This window comes from Tasmannia lanceolata, unplaced genomic scaffold, assembly GCF_043159265.1.
Source record: "Tasmannia lanceolata isolate RefF3 unplaced genomic scaffold, GAP_Taslan_0.1 ptg000002l, whole genome shotgun sequence".
In the NCBI taxonomy this organism is placed as follows: Eukaryota; Viridiplantae; Streptophyta; class Magnoliopsida; order Canellales; family Winteraceae; genus Tasmannia; species Tasmannia lanceolata.
This window is the reverse complement of record NW_027518679.1, coordinates 1,441,826-1,460,481: the sequence shown is the minus strand read 5'-3', so window position 1 is coordinate 1,460,481 and position 18,656 is coordinate 1,441,826. Positions and strand designations below refer to the sequence as shown.

The 18,656-nt window shown below is 42.8% G+C and overlaps 1 protein-coding gene across 4 annotated transcripts; it reads left to right on the top strand.

The window, feature by feature from the left end:
• The first annotated feature begins 1,068 nt into the window (after positions 1-1,068).
• On the top strand, positions 1,069-17,479 carry LOC143871281 (uncharacterized). 4 transcript variants are annotated; one of them, XM_077376672.1, is made up of 3 exons: positions 1,069-1,833; positions 5,388-11,240; positions 14,646-17,479. In XM_077376672.1, exon 3 carries the CDS (start codon positions 14,773-14,775, stop codon positions 16,654-16,656), a length of 1,884 nt encoding a protein of 627 aa, XP_077232787.1. In that variant the 5' UTR covers positions 1,069-1,833; positions 5,388-11,240; positions 14,646-14,772; the 3' UTR covers positions 16,657-17,479. The 4 variants fall into 4 exon arrangements, 2 of the variants coding, with proteins under 2 accessions (XP_077232787.1, XP_077232779.1); XM_077376664.1 differs by having other exon boundaries at positions 5,328-11,240; XR_013246359.1 differs by lacking the exon at positions 14,646-17,479 and adding an exon at positions 14,019-14,590 and having other exon boundaries at positions 1,074-1,833; positions 5,328-11,240.
• The last annotated feature ends 1,177 nt before the right edge of the window (positions 17,480-18,656 follow it).

The window sequence follows — 18,656 nt, the reverse complement described above, 5'->3', positions numbered from 1 at the left end:
GAACATGGATTCGCGCTAAGGGAACTCTTGGCCTTACCCCTAGATTAACCCACACATGCATGTAGAATACGAACACATGTGCATCACGTGTTTGAGCCTAGTTTAGGATATCCTACCCATTTGTGTCTAGATTAGGCTGTAGTCCATCTTCCAATGGCTACGATCGGTCCTTAGATACACGAACAAACTCATGAGTCAAGATTCTCTCTCCACTCCGATAGATTAGGATTAGGGTTGATGCCTTCAGGTAACACTGTTAAAATGTGCGAAGATTAAAAAACTTTCCCTTTGGGGTTAGGATATAAATCCCATCATTTCCAAAGATCTCATAGGATTAGTCATTCATGATCTATCCGTTGAAAGCAATCCTATGCTATCTCATCTCATCTCTTGATCGTACGATTTTCAATCTTCTATCATGTGATTCGATCATGTATTCATACTTTCTTTTACTGGCAGGAACTTATCCCAATCTTGTGTTCATGTAATCTTGATCATTCTTGTATCCCTTCTCTTGGATTACAGGCACCATGTCTACTCGTACAATTCTTGATTGGATCTGTGGTACATTAAGAGAATCCCATATCTATGCCATAAGTGAGCAAGAGAAAAATCTCTTCGGCTATGTGGCGACCATTAAGCTCGATTGGGGATTACTCTATGCCGCATCAGAGTGTTGGGATCCCGATCATCATGTCTTCCATTTTGGCAACTTAGAAATGTGTCCCACCTTTGAAGAATGGTGTGCCTTATTGGAATATCCTGTGGATGGCCCTCTAGTGAAGCCATCATGTGTTCCAGATTATTGTCCTTTGTTCATTCGCTTGATGAATAATCCAGATGAATCCATGAGCTCTTTCATCAAAGGCCAAGAAGTGTCCATGCAGCAACTGATTGACATTTACCCTCCTGTTGGACACATTGGTGCTGTTGATATTTAGAAAGCCCGACGTCGTGCTCTGAGATTCTGCTCTTTTGCTAGGTTCCTCACTGTCCAGCCTTCTCGCTTTGCGTCAGTGTAGACACCCACATTTTGCCTTACTTTAACCAACAATAACCTAATATATTGATCCGTAGAATTTCATTGGTAAAGTATGCATCCTCAAATTTTTTGAAAAAAACAAAATGATAAAGAGATGTACCTGGTGAGATGATTAGATCCGAAAAATTGAAAAATACCCTGATTGGTGAATTTAGTGTGTTAAATCCATGTGAGAACCCCCTCTATCATTGATTTATATGTTTTAGGTCATTAATATCTTGATCTGACTTTACGGATCATCAATCGGGACAAAATAAGCTAGGGTCACTTCATAGCCCGGACCCTGATTCCATTCCGAGACCCGATTTCCGTAAATCGTTAGATCAATGGCAGATCTTGACCTGGGTCTAACCATCCAAAATCACCTAACCTCTCCTCTCATCCTAACCATCCAAACCTCACCTAACCTCACCTAACCTCTCCTCTCATCCTAACCATCCAAACCTCACCTAACCTCACCTAACCTCACCTAACCACCTAACCTCACCTAACCTTACCTAACCTCACCTAACCTCACCTAACCTCACCTAACCTCCTATCCCATTCTCCTATAAATACCCTCTCATCCCACCATCCAAAAAGAGGAGGAAGAAGAGAAGAAAAAAAAGAACCCCTCTCTTAGAAAATTCATCCCTCTCCCTCATCTCTTCAAGGGTTCGGCCATCCTTGCCGGATCGGGTGATTTTATACGTTGGGTGATATATATCAAAAGCGGTCATTATCAAGCAAGGAATCATCTTCAAGGAATTAACATCAAAGAAAAATCAAACACAAAGTGGGTTTTCAAAGAGGTAGGCATTTATTTCAATTTTATGTAGGGTCTGTTTTCATGCATATCTTTTACTTTAAAAGAAAAACCATGTTAGGAAGCATCTAGGATCAATCTTTACTCATATTCTTCTTGATGGTAGACTTTGAAGTTATACATGTTTCCCTCTTCTCTTAACCCATCTGATCTTCATTTTTATTTTTCCCTAATGGTTCACACCCTGGTTCCCCCTGGTTAGCCTCTGGTTAGCTCCTGGTTGCACCCAGGTTCGCTGCTGGTTGCACCCAGGTTCGATACTGGTTGCACCCTGGTTCCCTGCTGGTTCGCACCCTGGTTCCCTGCTGGTTCGCACTCTGGTTCCCTACTAATTCGCACCCTGGTTCGCACCCTGGCCAGCCCCTGGTTGTACTCTGGTTCGTACCCTGGTTCACACCCTGGTTCCCCCTGGTTAGCCTCTGGTTAGACCCTGGTTGCACCCAGGTTCGTTGCTGGTTGCACCCAGGTTCGATATTGGTTCGCACCCTGGTTCCCTGCTGGTTCGCACTCTGGTTAGACCCTGGTTGCACCCAGGTTCGCTGCTGGTTGCACCCAGGTTCCCTGCTGGTTGCACCCTGGTTCCCCTGCTGGTTCGCACCCTGGTTCCCTGCTGGTTCGCACCCTGGTGCACCCTGGTCCGCACCCTGGTTTGTACCCTGCTTCCTCCTGGTTAGACCATGGCTAGTCTCGGGTTTGCTCCTAACTTAGACCCAACTCACTAAACCCCATACCCATAAGCCTTAAACCCTATAACCGAGTCACATCAACCCAAGCCATACCTTTGTCCACTCACTGAGGCACACCATTTATCCATAAATCTGGTTACATTAAATCTAACCCAGCCAGGCCACCTGCAGCTTAAGTCAAATCGCCCCAATACAATCCAACCAAGTGGGATCCCAACCCAGCTCAACTGAGTCAACTCTAGCCAACCTCCCTAGTCGAGTTGACCCAACTCTCTAGTCGAGTATGCTCAACCTCTTTAACCGATTGGACTCTCCCCTTAGTTGACTCAATCCAATTCCTTAATCAACCCATCCCAATGCAACCGAGTCGCATTCGACCAAGTGGCGGCCTTCCATGTCACAACCGAGTCATTCCCCTATTCTACTAATGCCCGTTTACATCTAATAGAACTTCCTCCCTTTTGCCTAACCAAGTCATATCCCAACACAATCTGAGTCGCATGTCTGAATCCATTTGGCCGAATCTCATAAGCCCGCCCATTTTGAATTCCCAAAATTCAAACCCTTGATGATTCCTATATGCTCAATTCTTTGATGCAAATTCCCAATTCCAAAATCCCATTGCTAAATCAATGTTTCTGAATCTCAAGTCCAATGCTCAAATACAAACCCGATTCCTGATCCAAATACCAATTCTGTTTTCCAAAATCCAAGTAACCTCCCCAGTGGAACTACGTGTGGCTTGATCCCCATCACGGGGTACGTAGGCAATTTGGCACTCCCAAGTTCAGTCGCACCTTTCTCTATCTTTCCCATTCCCTCACACTATTCATCATCTCGATTCATCTCGTGTCTCTCGGAACCATTGGATTATGGTTTCCGTCGTAAGGACCCTTAGAGCCCAATTTAGGAACACCGGTGTCATGTCGTGTCCTAAGTTTTAGGGAGTCTTAGGTTTTAGGGAGTCCTAGAGTTAGGAGTCCAGCCTCATCACGGACGTTTGCTATGTATAGCAACCGTGCCATAGGTCTAGTTACACTAGTCACCCAATCTTTCCCTAGGACAAGCCTAGTAAACTAGGATGTAGGCAAACCTGCATTAGTCTAAGGGACCATTTGCATTTAGATGAGAATCATATAGCATCTTAGATGAAATCCTAAGATAATAAAATCCTCAACTTGAATTAAATAACTTCTCCTAAAACTGTTGAAACAGTCAATCCCGTCTAGGTCGGTGTCCTAGTTGAGTTAGGCATAAGTAGCTTAGCTTAGGTGCACCGAACTACGTCGACTCTGATCCCAGTGAGGCTTGGGTACGTAGGCAGCTTGGATGTCTGATGGCATACCACCCGCGAGTCGGCACCACAACAAATTGTGGTGTTTTGTATATTAATTTTCTTGTAAATACTTAATCAAATCACTTAGGACTTTCCATGAAATTAGAATTCTAGGAGAACTTTCACTTAGATTGAATCCAGACAAATTAATAAATCAAGATACACATTTAGGATTCTCATTGAAATTAGATCATAGGATGCATGTCACTTAGTTCGCACATTAACATAGAGTTGAATGAGCCATTTAAAATAAATTTAAAAGAGTTAGCTTTTGGAATCGAAGACCGATTATCGGGCAGGAATGGTGCATGTGGCGGATAACTCCCCATACCTTCCATTCTCGTAACCAGGTAGCGAGTCTAGATTTCTGGTTAATTTCGGGTCCTAGATCCCACATCTAGGTGGCGACTCTGTCAGTCTCTTTCGTGTGGAATTCGGATTGCCTTAGTGATCCCAAGTTCACATGAAAGACGAATTCAAATCAATAATTAAATGCACACGCCAATCGCGTGGGTACGGGAGACCAAGAGAGAGTGCGAGGCGGCTCGCGCCCCACCCCTCTCGCGGGATCGGGTACCACAGTTTGGCGACTCTGCTGGGGATCACCTAACTTCATTAAAATTCCAAAAGATAATTCATTTGAATTTAATTTAACTGGCTCATAAGAACTCTATCTCTTGTATACTTGTCAGATTAGTTTGTCTTGTTTTATTTTCTCATCACATTTTACTCAAACTTAATCTAACAAAACCTGAAGGCATCATAGATCGCGCGAACTTATTGCACACACTTACATCACTTGCATCTAAACCCTTGCATCTCACGTGCACACACGTCCTATTTTAGGAACCCGGAGTGTTATCTAGCATGGTTGACTGGGATTTCATCACCTGGTGCCTCTGTGCTAGAGAAGCATTCCACCCTTAGCCTGGTACCTTTATGGTACGTAAACGGATCTCTTGTTCACGTACTGATACGCCGGACACTGGTACAGTATATCGAGCAGGGATTCGCGCTAAGGGAACTCTTGGCCTTACCCCTAGATTAACCCACACATGCATGTAGTATACGAACACATGTGCATCACGTGTGTGAGCCTAGTTTAGGATCCTACCCATTGGTGTCTAGATTAGGCCGTGGTCCATCTTCCAATGGTCACGATCGGTCCTTATATACACGAACAAAGTCATGAGTCGAGATTCTCTCTCCACTCCGATAGATTAGGATTAAGGTTGATACCTTCAGGTAACACTGATAAAATGTGAAAAAAAAAAAAAAAAATTCCCTTTGAGTTAGGATATAAATCCCATCATTTCCAAAGATCTCATAGGATTAGTCATTCATGATCTATCCGTTGAAAGCAATCTTATGCTATCTCATCTAATCTTTTGATCGTGCGTCTTTCGTTCTTCTGTCATACGATTCGATCGTATCTTCATGCCATCCCCTAACTGGCAGATGCAGAATCTCACAATCTTTCGATTATGCGTTCTCATGATCTGATCATGCCTGGTCCAGATAATCCAATCTTGCTTGTACCCCTGGTCTGTTCCTCCTCTAGGGGCTACCTTTTTCAAGATTATTTTGCTAAGTCCTTCAGAGTTCACTCTCAGAATCCTTGAGCTAGGGGCATTTCCCTATGCGAATCAGTCATCATTGTCCAAAATTGAAAGTATCAGCCATGATGATGTTCAGAACGAACCAGCCTTCGCCGAGCCTTCAACGCCAAACAGTTGCAGCAGTTAAAGTTTTAGTCACTTACTATTTTATGTTGAGTCAGTCATCATGGTCAGTATAATTGTTGAGTCCGGTCTTACAGTTAAAGGTCAATGCCTAGTCCAGGCAAGTTATCTTCTGTTTCCCTTTCTTATTTAGAGTTGTGAATCCTGAGCATGTTCAGGATAGGTCGTCTGATGTAATAGCTTTTCTTTAAATAAAATTTCAGTCAGTTCCAAAAAGTTCACTTGTGTCTGTTCTTAAGTGTGCTTCTGATCTTAAAATAAGACTCCCTCTTCAAATGAGGACAAAATTGACGAAACTCCACTTGAGTCACAGCAATTACTTGAACGAGAGGAGGAGCGCCAATCCCAACCTTTCAAAGATGAAATTGAAATGATAAACACTGGCACTGAAACTTTGATTCAGTGAATGCCGATTGAAAATACATTACCCTCTAAAGAGTGTGAAGAATTGATAAAATTATTTCAAGAATAAGAAGATTGTCTAGAAAAGCTACAACCGATACCAGGGGCAAGACATAGATGGAAAGCTCAAAGAAAATGAAGAAAGTGAGAAGATATATGCTATACAAGGGGCATAGAGTGGAAACAACTTTCATATTTCCAATCAATGACCTTGGTTCTCAAATTCATAGCAAAAAGCCAACAAATTCAAGATGAAAAGTTCAAGAGCAAACAATGAAAAGTGATCATCAGATATCGAGAGTACGAATCCATAGATGGAGGATGTCAAAGAACAAGTTTCGCTCTATGAAAGTCGAAAGCACACTTTAGAATCTTGGAAGAAGAAGATCCATTATCTCTTACCTGGAAATGCCGTCAAACTCCGTAAAAAAAAAAAAAACAAAACAAAACAAAAAAGAAAAAAATAATCAGTACCAGACGGACTCTAGCCAATCTGAACATCGGAAGGCCCCCTTTGGCCGAATAAATCCCAAAATCAGAACCAATGTCAAAAGAATACCGGTTTGCAAACCCTTCGAGCCTGAATAAAATTTTCTTGAAAACCCATCAAACCAGGGGCATTTCCCCGAACTACGCGAGACCTGATCCCTACACTGGGGTACGTAGGCAGCTCGGTTAAACCGAGTTCGGACGATTCAAAGAAAAAAAGAAAAGAAATTCAATCGTTTCAGAAAAAAAGAAGAGGGACAAGTTCCAACAGAAGAGAAGTCAATCATTCCAGAAAGAACGAAAAAAAGGAAAAATCAATTAACCTTCAAACAATTTATCTTCAAACTAGGGGCATTCGCCCTGAATTACACACGACCTGATTCCTACATGGGGATATGTAGGCAACCTGTTCATAGGTTCGGTCGAAATCTTTGTCGAGCCTTAAGCCATTCTTTGTAAAGCCCTATCCTACCTATGAAGTCCTCCCGATGTTCAGAACTAATGATCTAGGTCTCGAGACACGATAAGAAAAAAAAATGATGAATAAGAAAAAGAACGGAGTTTGAAGATCTGCTAGACTGAAAACCTGAAAAGGCGGTTTAGGCAAAATTTAAGATCATTCCCCTGCTAAGTTGAAAACCCGAAAGGACGGCTTAGGCAAAAGCTAAGGGGACAGCCTGCTGAATCGAAAACCTAGAAAGGCGATTCAGGCAAAAGTTAAGGCTAGCACGGTCCGCCAAGTTAAAAACCCCAAAAAGGTGACTTGGTCACGGTAAGAGAATCATTATAAGAAGGCCACATCCGATATCAAGACTGAAGATTAACTGAAGTTCAAACAAATTCAAGTAACATCCTCAAAACTGGGGGCATTGAAGCTAAGCAATCTTAGGGGTCGTAATTAAATCCTTGAGGCATTACTGTTTTAAGGAAAAGGTCCAGTGTTTACCAATTGAAAAACTATTCCTCGGAAGGATAGACTTACCAAACAAAATATTAACTAAGTCAGAAGCATCACTGTGTCTGTCAGTGTAGTCAGTCAATCTTTGTTATTCTAAGTTCACTCCTTCAGGGCTGCTCAATCCTTTGAGTAGTGCCTTTCATCTAAGTTTTCTCTTTAAAAAGAGTCAATCGTCGTTCCTATGTCCAAATGATGTAACTGTCTTGGTGAAGGAAGCCCGGCCTAGGCAGCTCCCTGCAATTATACCTGAAAGGGTTCGAGAATCTAGTCAAACAGCTACATTTCAAAGAAGATCAACTCAGAAGAGTTCAGAAGTAGAAACATCAAAAAGCCCAGCTTCCGTAAAAAGATCATACCCCAGGAAGGCACCTTAAGCTTGGAAGAGCCCCAGATGCAATGGTGGTTGAGCCAATTTCTCAGAAAGATGAACCATTAAAATTCGGAATCTCCTTCCAGTTAGTTAAATACTATCCTGGTCAAGAAATGTTTATCTAAACACCTGTCAAGAGGCAAATCCCACTTTTTCATGATTATATCCAAGAGAGCCATTGTTCTAAATTATCAATCTCAAATGTCTTGTTCAAGGTTTCAGTTATCAAAATCCCAAGAAGACAAGACCAACAGTCTCATTGAGAAAAATCTTGTTGAAGTTTCATAAAAGTGTTCCTAATCCATTCTTGTTACTAATGGTTCTTCGTTCATAAGGTTGGTCGTCTCATCATTCGTCAAAGTCTTGGTTTCCAATATCTTTACTGTGCACGATCTATAATGTCCCCGATTTCATTAAGTTCAAATCCAAAATTCATCAAATCCAATTCTACGTCAAATTCAAATTCATGAAAACCTCTAAATTCTTCGAGCCCGTTTGTGAACGGTGCCTCTTTTCTCGAGGCCATTTGTGAATGGTCTCGTCTTCTCCTTGAGCCCGTTTGTGAACGGTGTCTCATTCTCTGAGTCCATTTGTGAATGGTCTCATCTTCTCCTTGAGCCCGTTTGTGAACGGTGCCTCATTTTCTGAGTCCATTTGTGAATGGTCTCGTGTCCTCTTTGAGCCCGTTTGTGAAGGGTGCCTCATTTCTCGAGTCCATTTGTGAATGGTCTCATCTTCTCCTTGAGCCCGTTTGCGGACGGTACCTCATTTTCCAAAAATAAAAAAATTTATCAAATCCAAATCCTTAATTAAAAAAAAAAAAAATCCAATCCTACGTCAAATTCAAGTTCATAAAAAATATCTAAATTCTTCGAGCCCGTTTGTGAACGGGGCCTCATTTCTCGAGTCCATTTGTGAATGGTCTCGTCTTCTCCTTGAACCCGTTTGTGAACGGTGTCTCATTCTCTGAGTCCATTTGTGAATGGTCTCATCTTCTCCTTGAGCCCGTTTGTGAACGGTGCCTCATTTTCTGAGTCCATTTGTGAATGGTCTCGTGTCCTCTTTGAGCCCGTTTGTGAACGGTGCCTCATTTCTCGAGTCCATTTGTGAATGGTCTTGTCTTCTCCTTGAGCCCGTTTGTGAACGGTGCCTCATTTCTCGAATCCATTTGTGAATGGTCTCGTCTTCTCCTTGAGCCCGTTTGTGAACGGTGCCTCTTTTCTTCGAGTCCATACAACTATGGTCTCTTATCCTCTTTGAACATCATACATCTATGATGTCTCATTTTCTTGGAATCCGTACAAATACGGTATTTCATTCTCTTCGAGTCCATACAACTATGGTCTCTTATACTCTCTGAACATCATACAACTATGATGTCTCATTCCCTTGGAATCCGTACAAATACGGTATTTCATTCTCTTCGAGTCCATACAACTATGGTCTCTTATCCCCTTTTGAACATCATACAACTATGATGTCCCATTCCCTTGGAATCCGTACAAATACGGTATTTCATTCTCTCCGAGTTCATACAACTATGGTCTCTTATCCCCTTTGAACATCATACAACTATGATGTCTCATTTCCTTGGAATCCGTACAAATATGGTATTTCATTCTCTTCGAGTCCATACAACTATGGTCTCTTATCCCCTTTGAACATCATACAACTATGATGTTTCATTTCCCAAAAATAAAATTAAAAAAAAATAAAATAAATTAAAAAAAAAAATTCATCAAATCCAATCCCCGATTCAAAAAAATAATAATAAATCCAATCCTATGAAAAATCTCTAAATTCTTCGAGCCCGTTTGAGAACGGTGCCTCTTTTCTTCGAGACCATACAACTATGGTCTCTTATCGTCTTTGAACATCATACATCTATGATGTCTCATTTCCTTGGAATCCGTACAAATACGGTATTTCATTCTCTTCAAGTCCATACAACTATGGTCTCTTATCCCCTTTGAACATCATACAACTATGATGTCTCATTTCCTTGGAATCCGTACAAAAACGGTATTTCATTCTCTTCGAGTCCATACAACTATAGTCTCTTATCCCCTTTGAACATCATACAACTATGATGTCTCATTTCCTTGGAATCCGTACAAATACGGTATTTCATTCTCTTCGAGTCCATACAACTATGGTCTCTTATCCCCTTTGAACATCATACAACTATGATGTCTCATTTCCTTCGAATCCGTATAAATACGGTATTTCATCTTGCCCAAGCCCATTCAAAAATGATGCTGCGTTTTCATTAAGAATCTTTCAAAAGTCATCCATTATTCTCTCTGAGACCATTTGAAAATGACGTCTCATTTCCTCTGAAGCTGTTCAAAAGCGATATTCCTTTCCCTCCGAAAATCCATTTGAAAATGGTATCCCATTTCTCTCGTTGCCAGCGGCACCGCAGCGGGTTTGTTTTATTGCATTCCAATTCTAGGATTTCATCTAAGGTCTTGCATTATATTAGGTTGCATTGTGTTTAGGGGGTTCTTTGTCGATTAAAGCTACGCAAAATGGTTCTGTCATTTTGACTTTGGTATTCGATGACTACGCCGTCTCTACCAAAGAGGGGCATCTGTAGACACCCACATTTTGCCTTACTTTAACCAACAATAACCTAATATATTGATCCGTAGAATTTCATTGGTAAAGTATGCATCCTCAAATTTTTTGAAAAAAACAAAATGATAAAGAGATGTACCTGGTGAGATGATTAGATCCGAAAAATTGAAAAATACCCTGATTGGTGAATTTAGTGTGTTAAATCCATGTGAGAACCCCCTCTATCATTGATTTATATGTTTTAGGTCATTAATATCTTGATCTGACTTTACGGATCATCAATCGGGACAAAATAAGCTAGGGTCACTTCATAGCCCGGACCCTGATTCCATTCCGAGACCCGATTTCCGTAAATCGTTAGATCAATGGCAGATCTTGACCTGGGTCTAACCATCCAAAATCACCTAACCTCTCCTCTCATCCTAACCATCCAAACCTCACCTAACCTCACCTAACCTCTCCTCTCATCCTAACCATCCAAACCTCACCTAACCTCACCTAACCTCACCTAACCACCTAACCTCACCTAACCTTACCTAACCTCACCTAACCTCACCTAACCTCACCTAACCTCCTATCCCATTCTCCTATAAATACCCTCTCATCCCACCATCCAAAAAGAGGAGGAAGAAGAGAAGAAAAAAAAGAACCCCTCTCTTAGAAAATTCATCCCTCTCCCTCATCTCTTCAAGGGTTCGGCCATCCTTGCCGGATCGGGTGATTTTATACGTTGGGTGATATATATCAAAAGCGGTCATTATCAAGCAAGGAATCATCTTCAAGGAATTAACATCAAAGAAAAATCAAACACAAAGTGGGTTTTCAAAGAGGTAGGCATTTATTTCAATTTTATGTAGGGTCTGTTTTCATGCATATCTTTTACTTTAAAAGAAAAACCATGTTAGGAAGCATCTAGGATCAATCTTTACTCATATTCTTCTTGATGGTAGACTTTGAAGTTATACATGTTTCCCTCTTCTCTTAACCCATCTGATCTTCATTTTTATTTTTCCCTAATGGTTCACACCCTGGTTCCCCCTGGTTAGCCTCTGGTTAGCTCCTGGTTGCACCCAGGTTCGCTGCTGGTTGCACCCAGGTTCGATACTGGTTGCACCCTGGTTCCCTGCTGGTTCGCACCCTGGTTCCCTGCTGGTTCGCACTCTGGTTCCCTACTAATTCGCACCCTGGTTCGCACCCTGGCCAGCCCCTGGTTGTACTCTGGTTCGTACCCTGGTTCACACCCTGGTTCCCCCTGGTTAGCCTCTGGTTAGACCCTGGTTGCACCCAGGTTCGTTGCTGGTTGCACCCAGGTTCGATACTGGTTCGCACCCTGGTTCCCTGCTGGTTCGCACTCTGGTTAGACCCTGGTTGCACCCAGGTTCGCTGCTGGTTGCACCCAGGTTCCCTGCTGGTTGCACCCTGGTTCCCCTGCTGGTTCGCACCCTGGTTCCCTGCTGGTTCGCACCCTGGTGCACCCTGGTCCGCACCCTGGTTTGTACCCTGCTTCCTCCTGGTTAGACCATGGCTAGTCTCGGGTTTGCTCCTAACTTAGACCCAACTCACTAAACCCCATACCCATAAGCCTTAAACCCTATAACCGAGTCACATCAACCCAAGCCATACCTTTGTCCACTCACTGAGGCACACCATTTATCCATAAATCTGGTTACATTAAATCTAACCCAGCCAGGCCACCTGCAGCTTAAGTCAAATCGCCCCAATACAATCCAACCAAGTGGGATCCCAACCCAGCTCAACTGAGTCAACTCTAGCCAACCTCCCTAGTCGAGTTGACCCAACTCTCTAGTCGAGTATGCTCAACCTCTTTAACCGATTGGACTCTCCCCTTAGTTGACTCAATCCAATTCCTTAATCAACCCATCCCAATGCAACCGAGTCGCATTCGACCAAGTGGCGGCCTTCCATGTCACAACCGAGTCATTCCCCTATTCTACTAATGCCCGTTTACATCTAATAGAACTTCCTCCCTTTTGCCTAACCAAGTCATATCCCAACACAATCTGAGTCGCATGTCTGAATCCATTTGGCCGAATCTCATAAGCCCGCCCATTTTGAATTCCCAAAATTCAAACCCTTGATGATTCCTATATGCTCAATTCTTTGATGCAAATTCCCAATTCCAAAATCCCATTGCTAAATCAATGTTTCTGAATCTCAAGTCCAATGCTCAAATACAAACCCGATTCCTGATCCAAATACCAATTCTGTTTTCCAAAATCCAAGTAACCTCCCCAGTGGAACTACGTGTGGCTTGATCCCCATCACGGGGTACGTAGGCAATTTGGCACTCCCAAGTTCAGTCGCACCTTTCTCTATCTTTCCCATTCCCTCACACTATTCATCATCTCGATTCATCTCGTGTCTCTCGGAACCATTGGATTATGGTTTCCGTCGTAAGGACCCTTAGAGCCCAATTTAGGAACACCGGTGTCATGTCGTGTCCTAAGTTTTAGGGAGTCTTAGGTTTTAGGGAGTCCTAGAGTTAGGAGTCCAGCCTCATCACGGACGTTTGCTATGTATAGCAACCGTGCCATAGGTCTAGTTACACTAGTCACCCAATCTTTCCCTAGGACAAGCCTAGTAAACTAGGATGTAGGCAAACCTGCATTAGTCTAAGGGACCATTTGCATTTAGATGAGAATCATATAGCATCTTAGATGAAATCCTAAGATAATAAAATCCTCAACTTGAATTAAATAACTTCTCCTAAAACTGTTGAAACAGTCAATCCCGTCTAGGTCGGTGTCCTAGTTGAGTTAGGCATAAGTAGCTTAGCTTAGGTGCACCGAACTACGTCGACTCTGATCCCAGTGAGGCTTGGGTACGTAGGCAGCTTGGATGTCTGATGGCATACCACCCGCGAGTCGGCACCACAACAAATTGTGGTGTTTTGTATATTAATTTTCTTGTAAATACTTAATCAAATCACTTAGGACTTTCCATGAAATTAGAATTCTAGGAGAACTTTCACTTAGATTGAATCCAGACAAATTAATAAATCAAGATACACATTTAGGATTCTCATTGAAATTAGATCATAGGATGCATGTCACTTAGTTCGCACATTAACATAGAGTTGAATGAGCCATTTAAAATAAATTTAAAAGAGTTAGCTTTTGGAATCGAAGACCGATTATCGGGCAGGAATGGTGCATGTGGCGGATAACTCCCCATACCTTCCATTCTCGTAACCAGGTAGCGAGTCTAGATTTCTGGTTAATTTCGGGTCCTAGATCCCACATCTAGGTGGCGACTCTGTCAGTCTCTTTCGTGTGGAATTCGGATTGCCTTAGTGATCCCAAGTTCACATGAAAGACGAATTCAAATCAATAATTAAATGCACACGCCAATCGCGTGGGTACGGGAGACCAAGAGAGAGTGCGAGGCGGCTCGCGCCCCACCCCTCTCGCGGGATCGGGTACCACAGTCAGCTGTTCTCTTGGACCTCGTCGATCAAATGGATCGTGGTGCCAATCCAATTCCTACTATGCTTGCAGAAACCTTCAATGGTTTGGATGATATGGCTCGTCTTCGTGCCAGCTCAGGTCCAGGCTCTTATGTTCGCTCATTCGTTGGTTCTTTCTCAGGATGTCCTGCTTTACTTCAGGTGTGGTTGTGCCACAAACTAAAAATTGCAGCTCCTGTGCATTTCGATCATACGTTGTACACCTTCAGTGAATGGCGTCATGATGTTTCTTTCGGTCATAAAAGCGATTGGGTTGAATGGTTAAATTCTCGCCGACAAGATCAGATTTATTGGCAAATTCCTGGAATCTAAGAAGCCGTCTTCAACACTAGAGAAGCTAACTACGTTCGCCTTCTTGGTCTAAAAAAGACTTCCTTTTATGTTCCTGCCAGGATCCTGCGTCAGTATGGAAGGGAGCAATCTATTGTGCCTCCCCTTCGTCATTTCTATCCGCCTGAGGATCTCAAGCCCAAGATTGTCAAAGCCGTTTCATCTGCTTGGGATGCCAGGATCATCAAACCTCTAAAAGAGTCAGCTGAGCAAGATTGTCGTCCAAAGAAGAAGTCTAAAAAGAATTCTTAGTTCCATGTTTAATCTTATCCGTTTATCTTTGAAAGATTGAACCATGTACTCAAATTTTAATGATTGATCAATAAAGTTCATCTTTCTCTCTCATTATCCTAGTCTATGCATGCGTCATTGTTTACTTCTTTCCGTGATTTTAAAATGTGTCTTTCAAATATTACAGGGCAGTAAACACCATAGCTAACCCCATTGCTCCTTGGGTTCGGGTCTCTTCACGATTGGAGAGGAATTCTGTCTCTCCACCACCCTCTCTGAGAACCCCAGCATCTCCTTCTTTCTCATCCTCACCAATGGCAGATAACCAAGATGGCCTTCCACCTGCTGCTATTACCGATACTCTTACCTTGATTCTCCAACAGCTTCAAGAACTCAAAGAAGAGAACCGAGTTATCAAGGCTCAACTTTCTGAAAAGTTGGGACCATCATTGTCCAAGGATAAAGGGCCTATGCACCAAGCAGCTACTTCAGCAGCACCTGCCCAACCAGTGTTCATCAATATCCCCGATAAAGCCGAAGAAGACTTAGAAAAAGAGCAGTACAGCGAGGATCGCAGTAGGCCTTCTCAGTTCATGGTTGATAAGTTTGTTATGGAGAAATTAGAGACTCTTACCAGGAAAGTTCAAGACATTCAGTTTCAAGACCAGGGTGGTTTCAATCCCAGTGATCTTACTCTATTTCCCAAAATCCGCCTTCCTTCTAATTTTCAAATGCCCGATTTCGACAAATATGATGGTGTGGGTTATCCAATCACACATTTGCAAATGTTCACCATCATGTGTCAGCCTCAAGGCTTATCTCCTGAGCAAATGGCTCAATTGTTCACAGTTTCCCTAACCAAGGTTGCTAGGAGATGGTTCATGGTCTTGGACAAGACTCGTTACAGAACATGGAAGGATATCGGCGAACAATTCATCAGGCAGTTTAAATATGATGATGGGACAGAAATCACCAGAAAGGATTTAGAGAGAACAAAGCAAGACTCGAGGGAATCCTTCCTGATTTTTGTGAAAAGATGGAGGAGAATAGCAGCTCAGATGATGGAGCGCCCGTCTGAGGAGGAGCAGGTTCAAATAATCATGAAAAATATTTCCCCCCAACTCCAGTATCACATGTCATTGCAATACTATCCAGACTTCAAACACTTCATTGTGGCTGGCACCCAGATAGAGGAGGCTATGGCTCAAGGTGTATTTAACCGTAGCAACCCAAACCCCAGAGACTTCAAAAAGTTCCCTCTAGCCCAAGTCAGTAGCATCTCTCGTTCCAATGCTCAGTCCTCCAAATCCCAAGAACCTCTAGTAATGGACTATGCTCAACCCGCGACCGCACCTCGGCAACAAACCCGGGTAGAATTTACCCCTCTCCCCATTCCATCTTCAGAGGTGCTTAAGCAGTGTCTGGCTTCAGGTCGCATAACCCTACCTGCCATCCGGCCTCCACCCAATCCTCTACCTGCAAATTGGCGAGCTGACCTACACTGTGAGTATCACAGAGGTCCTGGTCATCTTACTAACAACTGCATTGCCTTGAAATATAGAATCCAGAAACTCATTGATGAGAAAGTCATTGCATTCCAGCCAAGACCCAATGTCACCCAAAACCCACTACCTGGTCATGCAAACCCTCCTGCTGCCGTTAATGCCATAACCATAGGAGATTCTGAGTTTGACCCTCTCACCCTCATATGTGCCTTAAAATCCATTTCTGAACCCCAAATCATATTCTGTGATGAATCATACCTAAGAGAGTCTGTACCTCCCTTGGTAATCACCTATGAGCCACAAGTCCCTCAAATTATCACTTATGATGAGCCTGAATTGGATGAAGTCAGACATGTGACAAGGGGCGGAAGAATTTTCAAACCTGCTGAATTGAGAGTCGAAAACCCAGGGGCATTGGCTCGAGGAGAGGAGCCGCAATATGTGAAAGATCCAGATGATGAAGTTGTGCAGCAGTTGAAGAAAACTCAGGCTGTTATATCTGTATGGGGATTATTGATAGCATCAAAGAAACACAGAGAGGCTGTGTTGAAAGAATTGAATACCACACAGGTATCCCCAGAGATATCTCCGGAACAACTGGCTGAAGTTGTTGCTCTAACCCAGGCCACTAGGGCCAGAAATAGGGCAGATAACAGGAGAAACCTTGATCCTTCCAGTTGCAAAAGCAGATGACTACAACTTGAATGGTTTCGCATTCGACGTTGCTGCTATTTCTTATGAGGACGCCTCTCGGGAGGAGTTGTATTTGCCTTTTGCCATCAGTCCTGTGGTGGCCAAGATGATGAGAAAAATGAATTACTTCCCTGGTATGAATTTGGGCCGTGATCCAAGCAAGGCATCTCACTGGCGCCCAATCAAAGCAAACCATGGAATTTTCGGTCTTGGATATGTACCTACTGAGGAGGAGGAGGAAGCCATGGAAGAATTGTTGAAATTGAAGGAAGAAGTCCGCCGCACCGGAAGGGTACTCCCACCCAATGGCTCCATATTCCTTATCGATGAATGGTCATTTTATCAAAGAAGGTGAGACCTCTACATACTATGGGTTTTCTGAACCATGGTATGACTCAGTGACAGGGATCATGATACCCGGTTTTGAAATATTCAGTGGCCTTGCTCTCCCAGAAACAGAACCGCCGAATATATTATGTTGAGAAAGCTGTTGAGGACTGGTTAGTCTACCTTGAGCCAGATGTTCTGGGATCTTTGTTTGAAGAAAATGTGCCAGATGTTGATTACTATTCTGAAGAACAAGAAGAGACCGATTGTGAAGATGTGCTGGTGGCAGTTATTCAGAGTAATGATACCTTTACTGAACCTCAGAGTCAGATTGCACCTGCAACAGAAAATCTTTCAAACTGGAGTTCTGATGTTTTTCCATCTTATTTTATTGCTAAGTCAAGTCTAGTCAAGTCGATTGAATCAGTGTCAGTGCCTAGTCCAGGTGAGTCATTTTCTGAGTTTATTTACTATGTGAATCCTGAGCCTGTTCAGGATGAGTCCGATAATAATGATGTAATTTCTTTCAATTCAATGAAATCTGATTCTCAGTATGTCTCTGTGTTTGCTTCTGACTTTAATAATAATGATAACACTCCCTCCTCAGACGAGGAAGAGGGGATCGACAAACTCCCCTTGAATTGCAGCATATGCTCAAACAAGAGGAGGAGCGCCGGGCCCAGCCTCTTAAAGATGAAATCGAAATTATAAACATCGGAACAGAAGATTTAATACAGAAAATACGAATTGGAAATACTCTATCCTCTGAAGAGCGCGATGAATTAATAAACCTACTTAAGGAATATAAAGAAGTTTTTGCCTGGTCCTACAAAGATATGCCCGGGTTGAGCGAAGACATTGTTCAGCACAATCTACCTTTGTTGCCTGGGATTAAACCTAAAAAGCAGAAGCTAAGGAGAATGAAGCCCGAGTGGGTCCTGAAAGTAGAAGAAGAAGTTACTAAGCAGTTGAATGCTGGGTTCCTGCAAGTGGTAGAATATCCAGAATGGCTCGCAAATATAGTACCTGTACTGAAGAAAGATGGAAAGGTGAGAATGTGTGTAGATTTCAAGGATTTGAACAAGGCAAGTCCAAAAGATGATTTCCCTCTACCACATATCGATATCCTGGTAGACAATACGGCCGGGCATGAATTACTATCGTTCATGGATGGTTTTTCGGGCTACAATCAAATTAAGATGGCACCCGAGGACATGGCTAAGACCTCGTTCATTACACAATGGGGGACATATTGCTATCGGGTAATGCCATTTGGTCTTAAGAATGCCGGTGCGACATATCAAAGAGCAGCTACAGTCCTACTCCATGACATGATACATAGAGAAGTCGAAGTTTATGTCGATGATATGATTGTAAAGGCGAAGGAAAGGAGAGATCATATCCCAAACCTTAAGAAGTTCTTTGAAAGAATTCTCAAATACCAGCTTCGCCTGAATCCTAGCAAGTGTGTATTCGGGGTTACCTCCGGTAAGTTGCTTGGATTTATGGTGAGTCAAAGGGGCATAGAGGTAGATCCTCAGAAAATTAAGGCTATCCAGGAGATGTCGCTGCCTAAAACCGAGAAGGAAATTCGGGGATTCCTAGGAAGGATACAGTTCCTAAGGCGATTCATCGCTCATCTGACATCAACTTGTGAACCTATCTTTAAGCTC

What these genes read in the sequence shown, in the direction of transcription:
- LOC143871281 (XM_077376672.1), top strand. Translation starts at nt 14,773, where the DNA reads ATGGCAGATAACCAAGATGGCCTTCCACCTGCTGCTATTACCGATACT.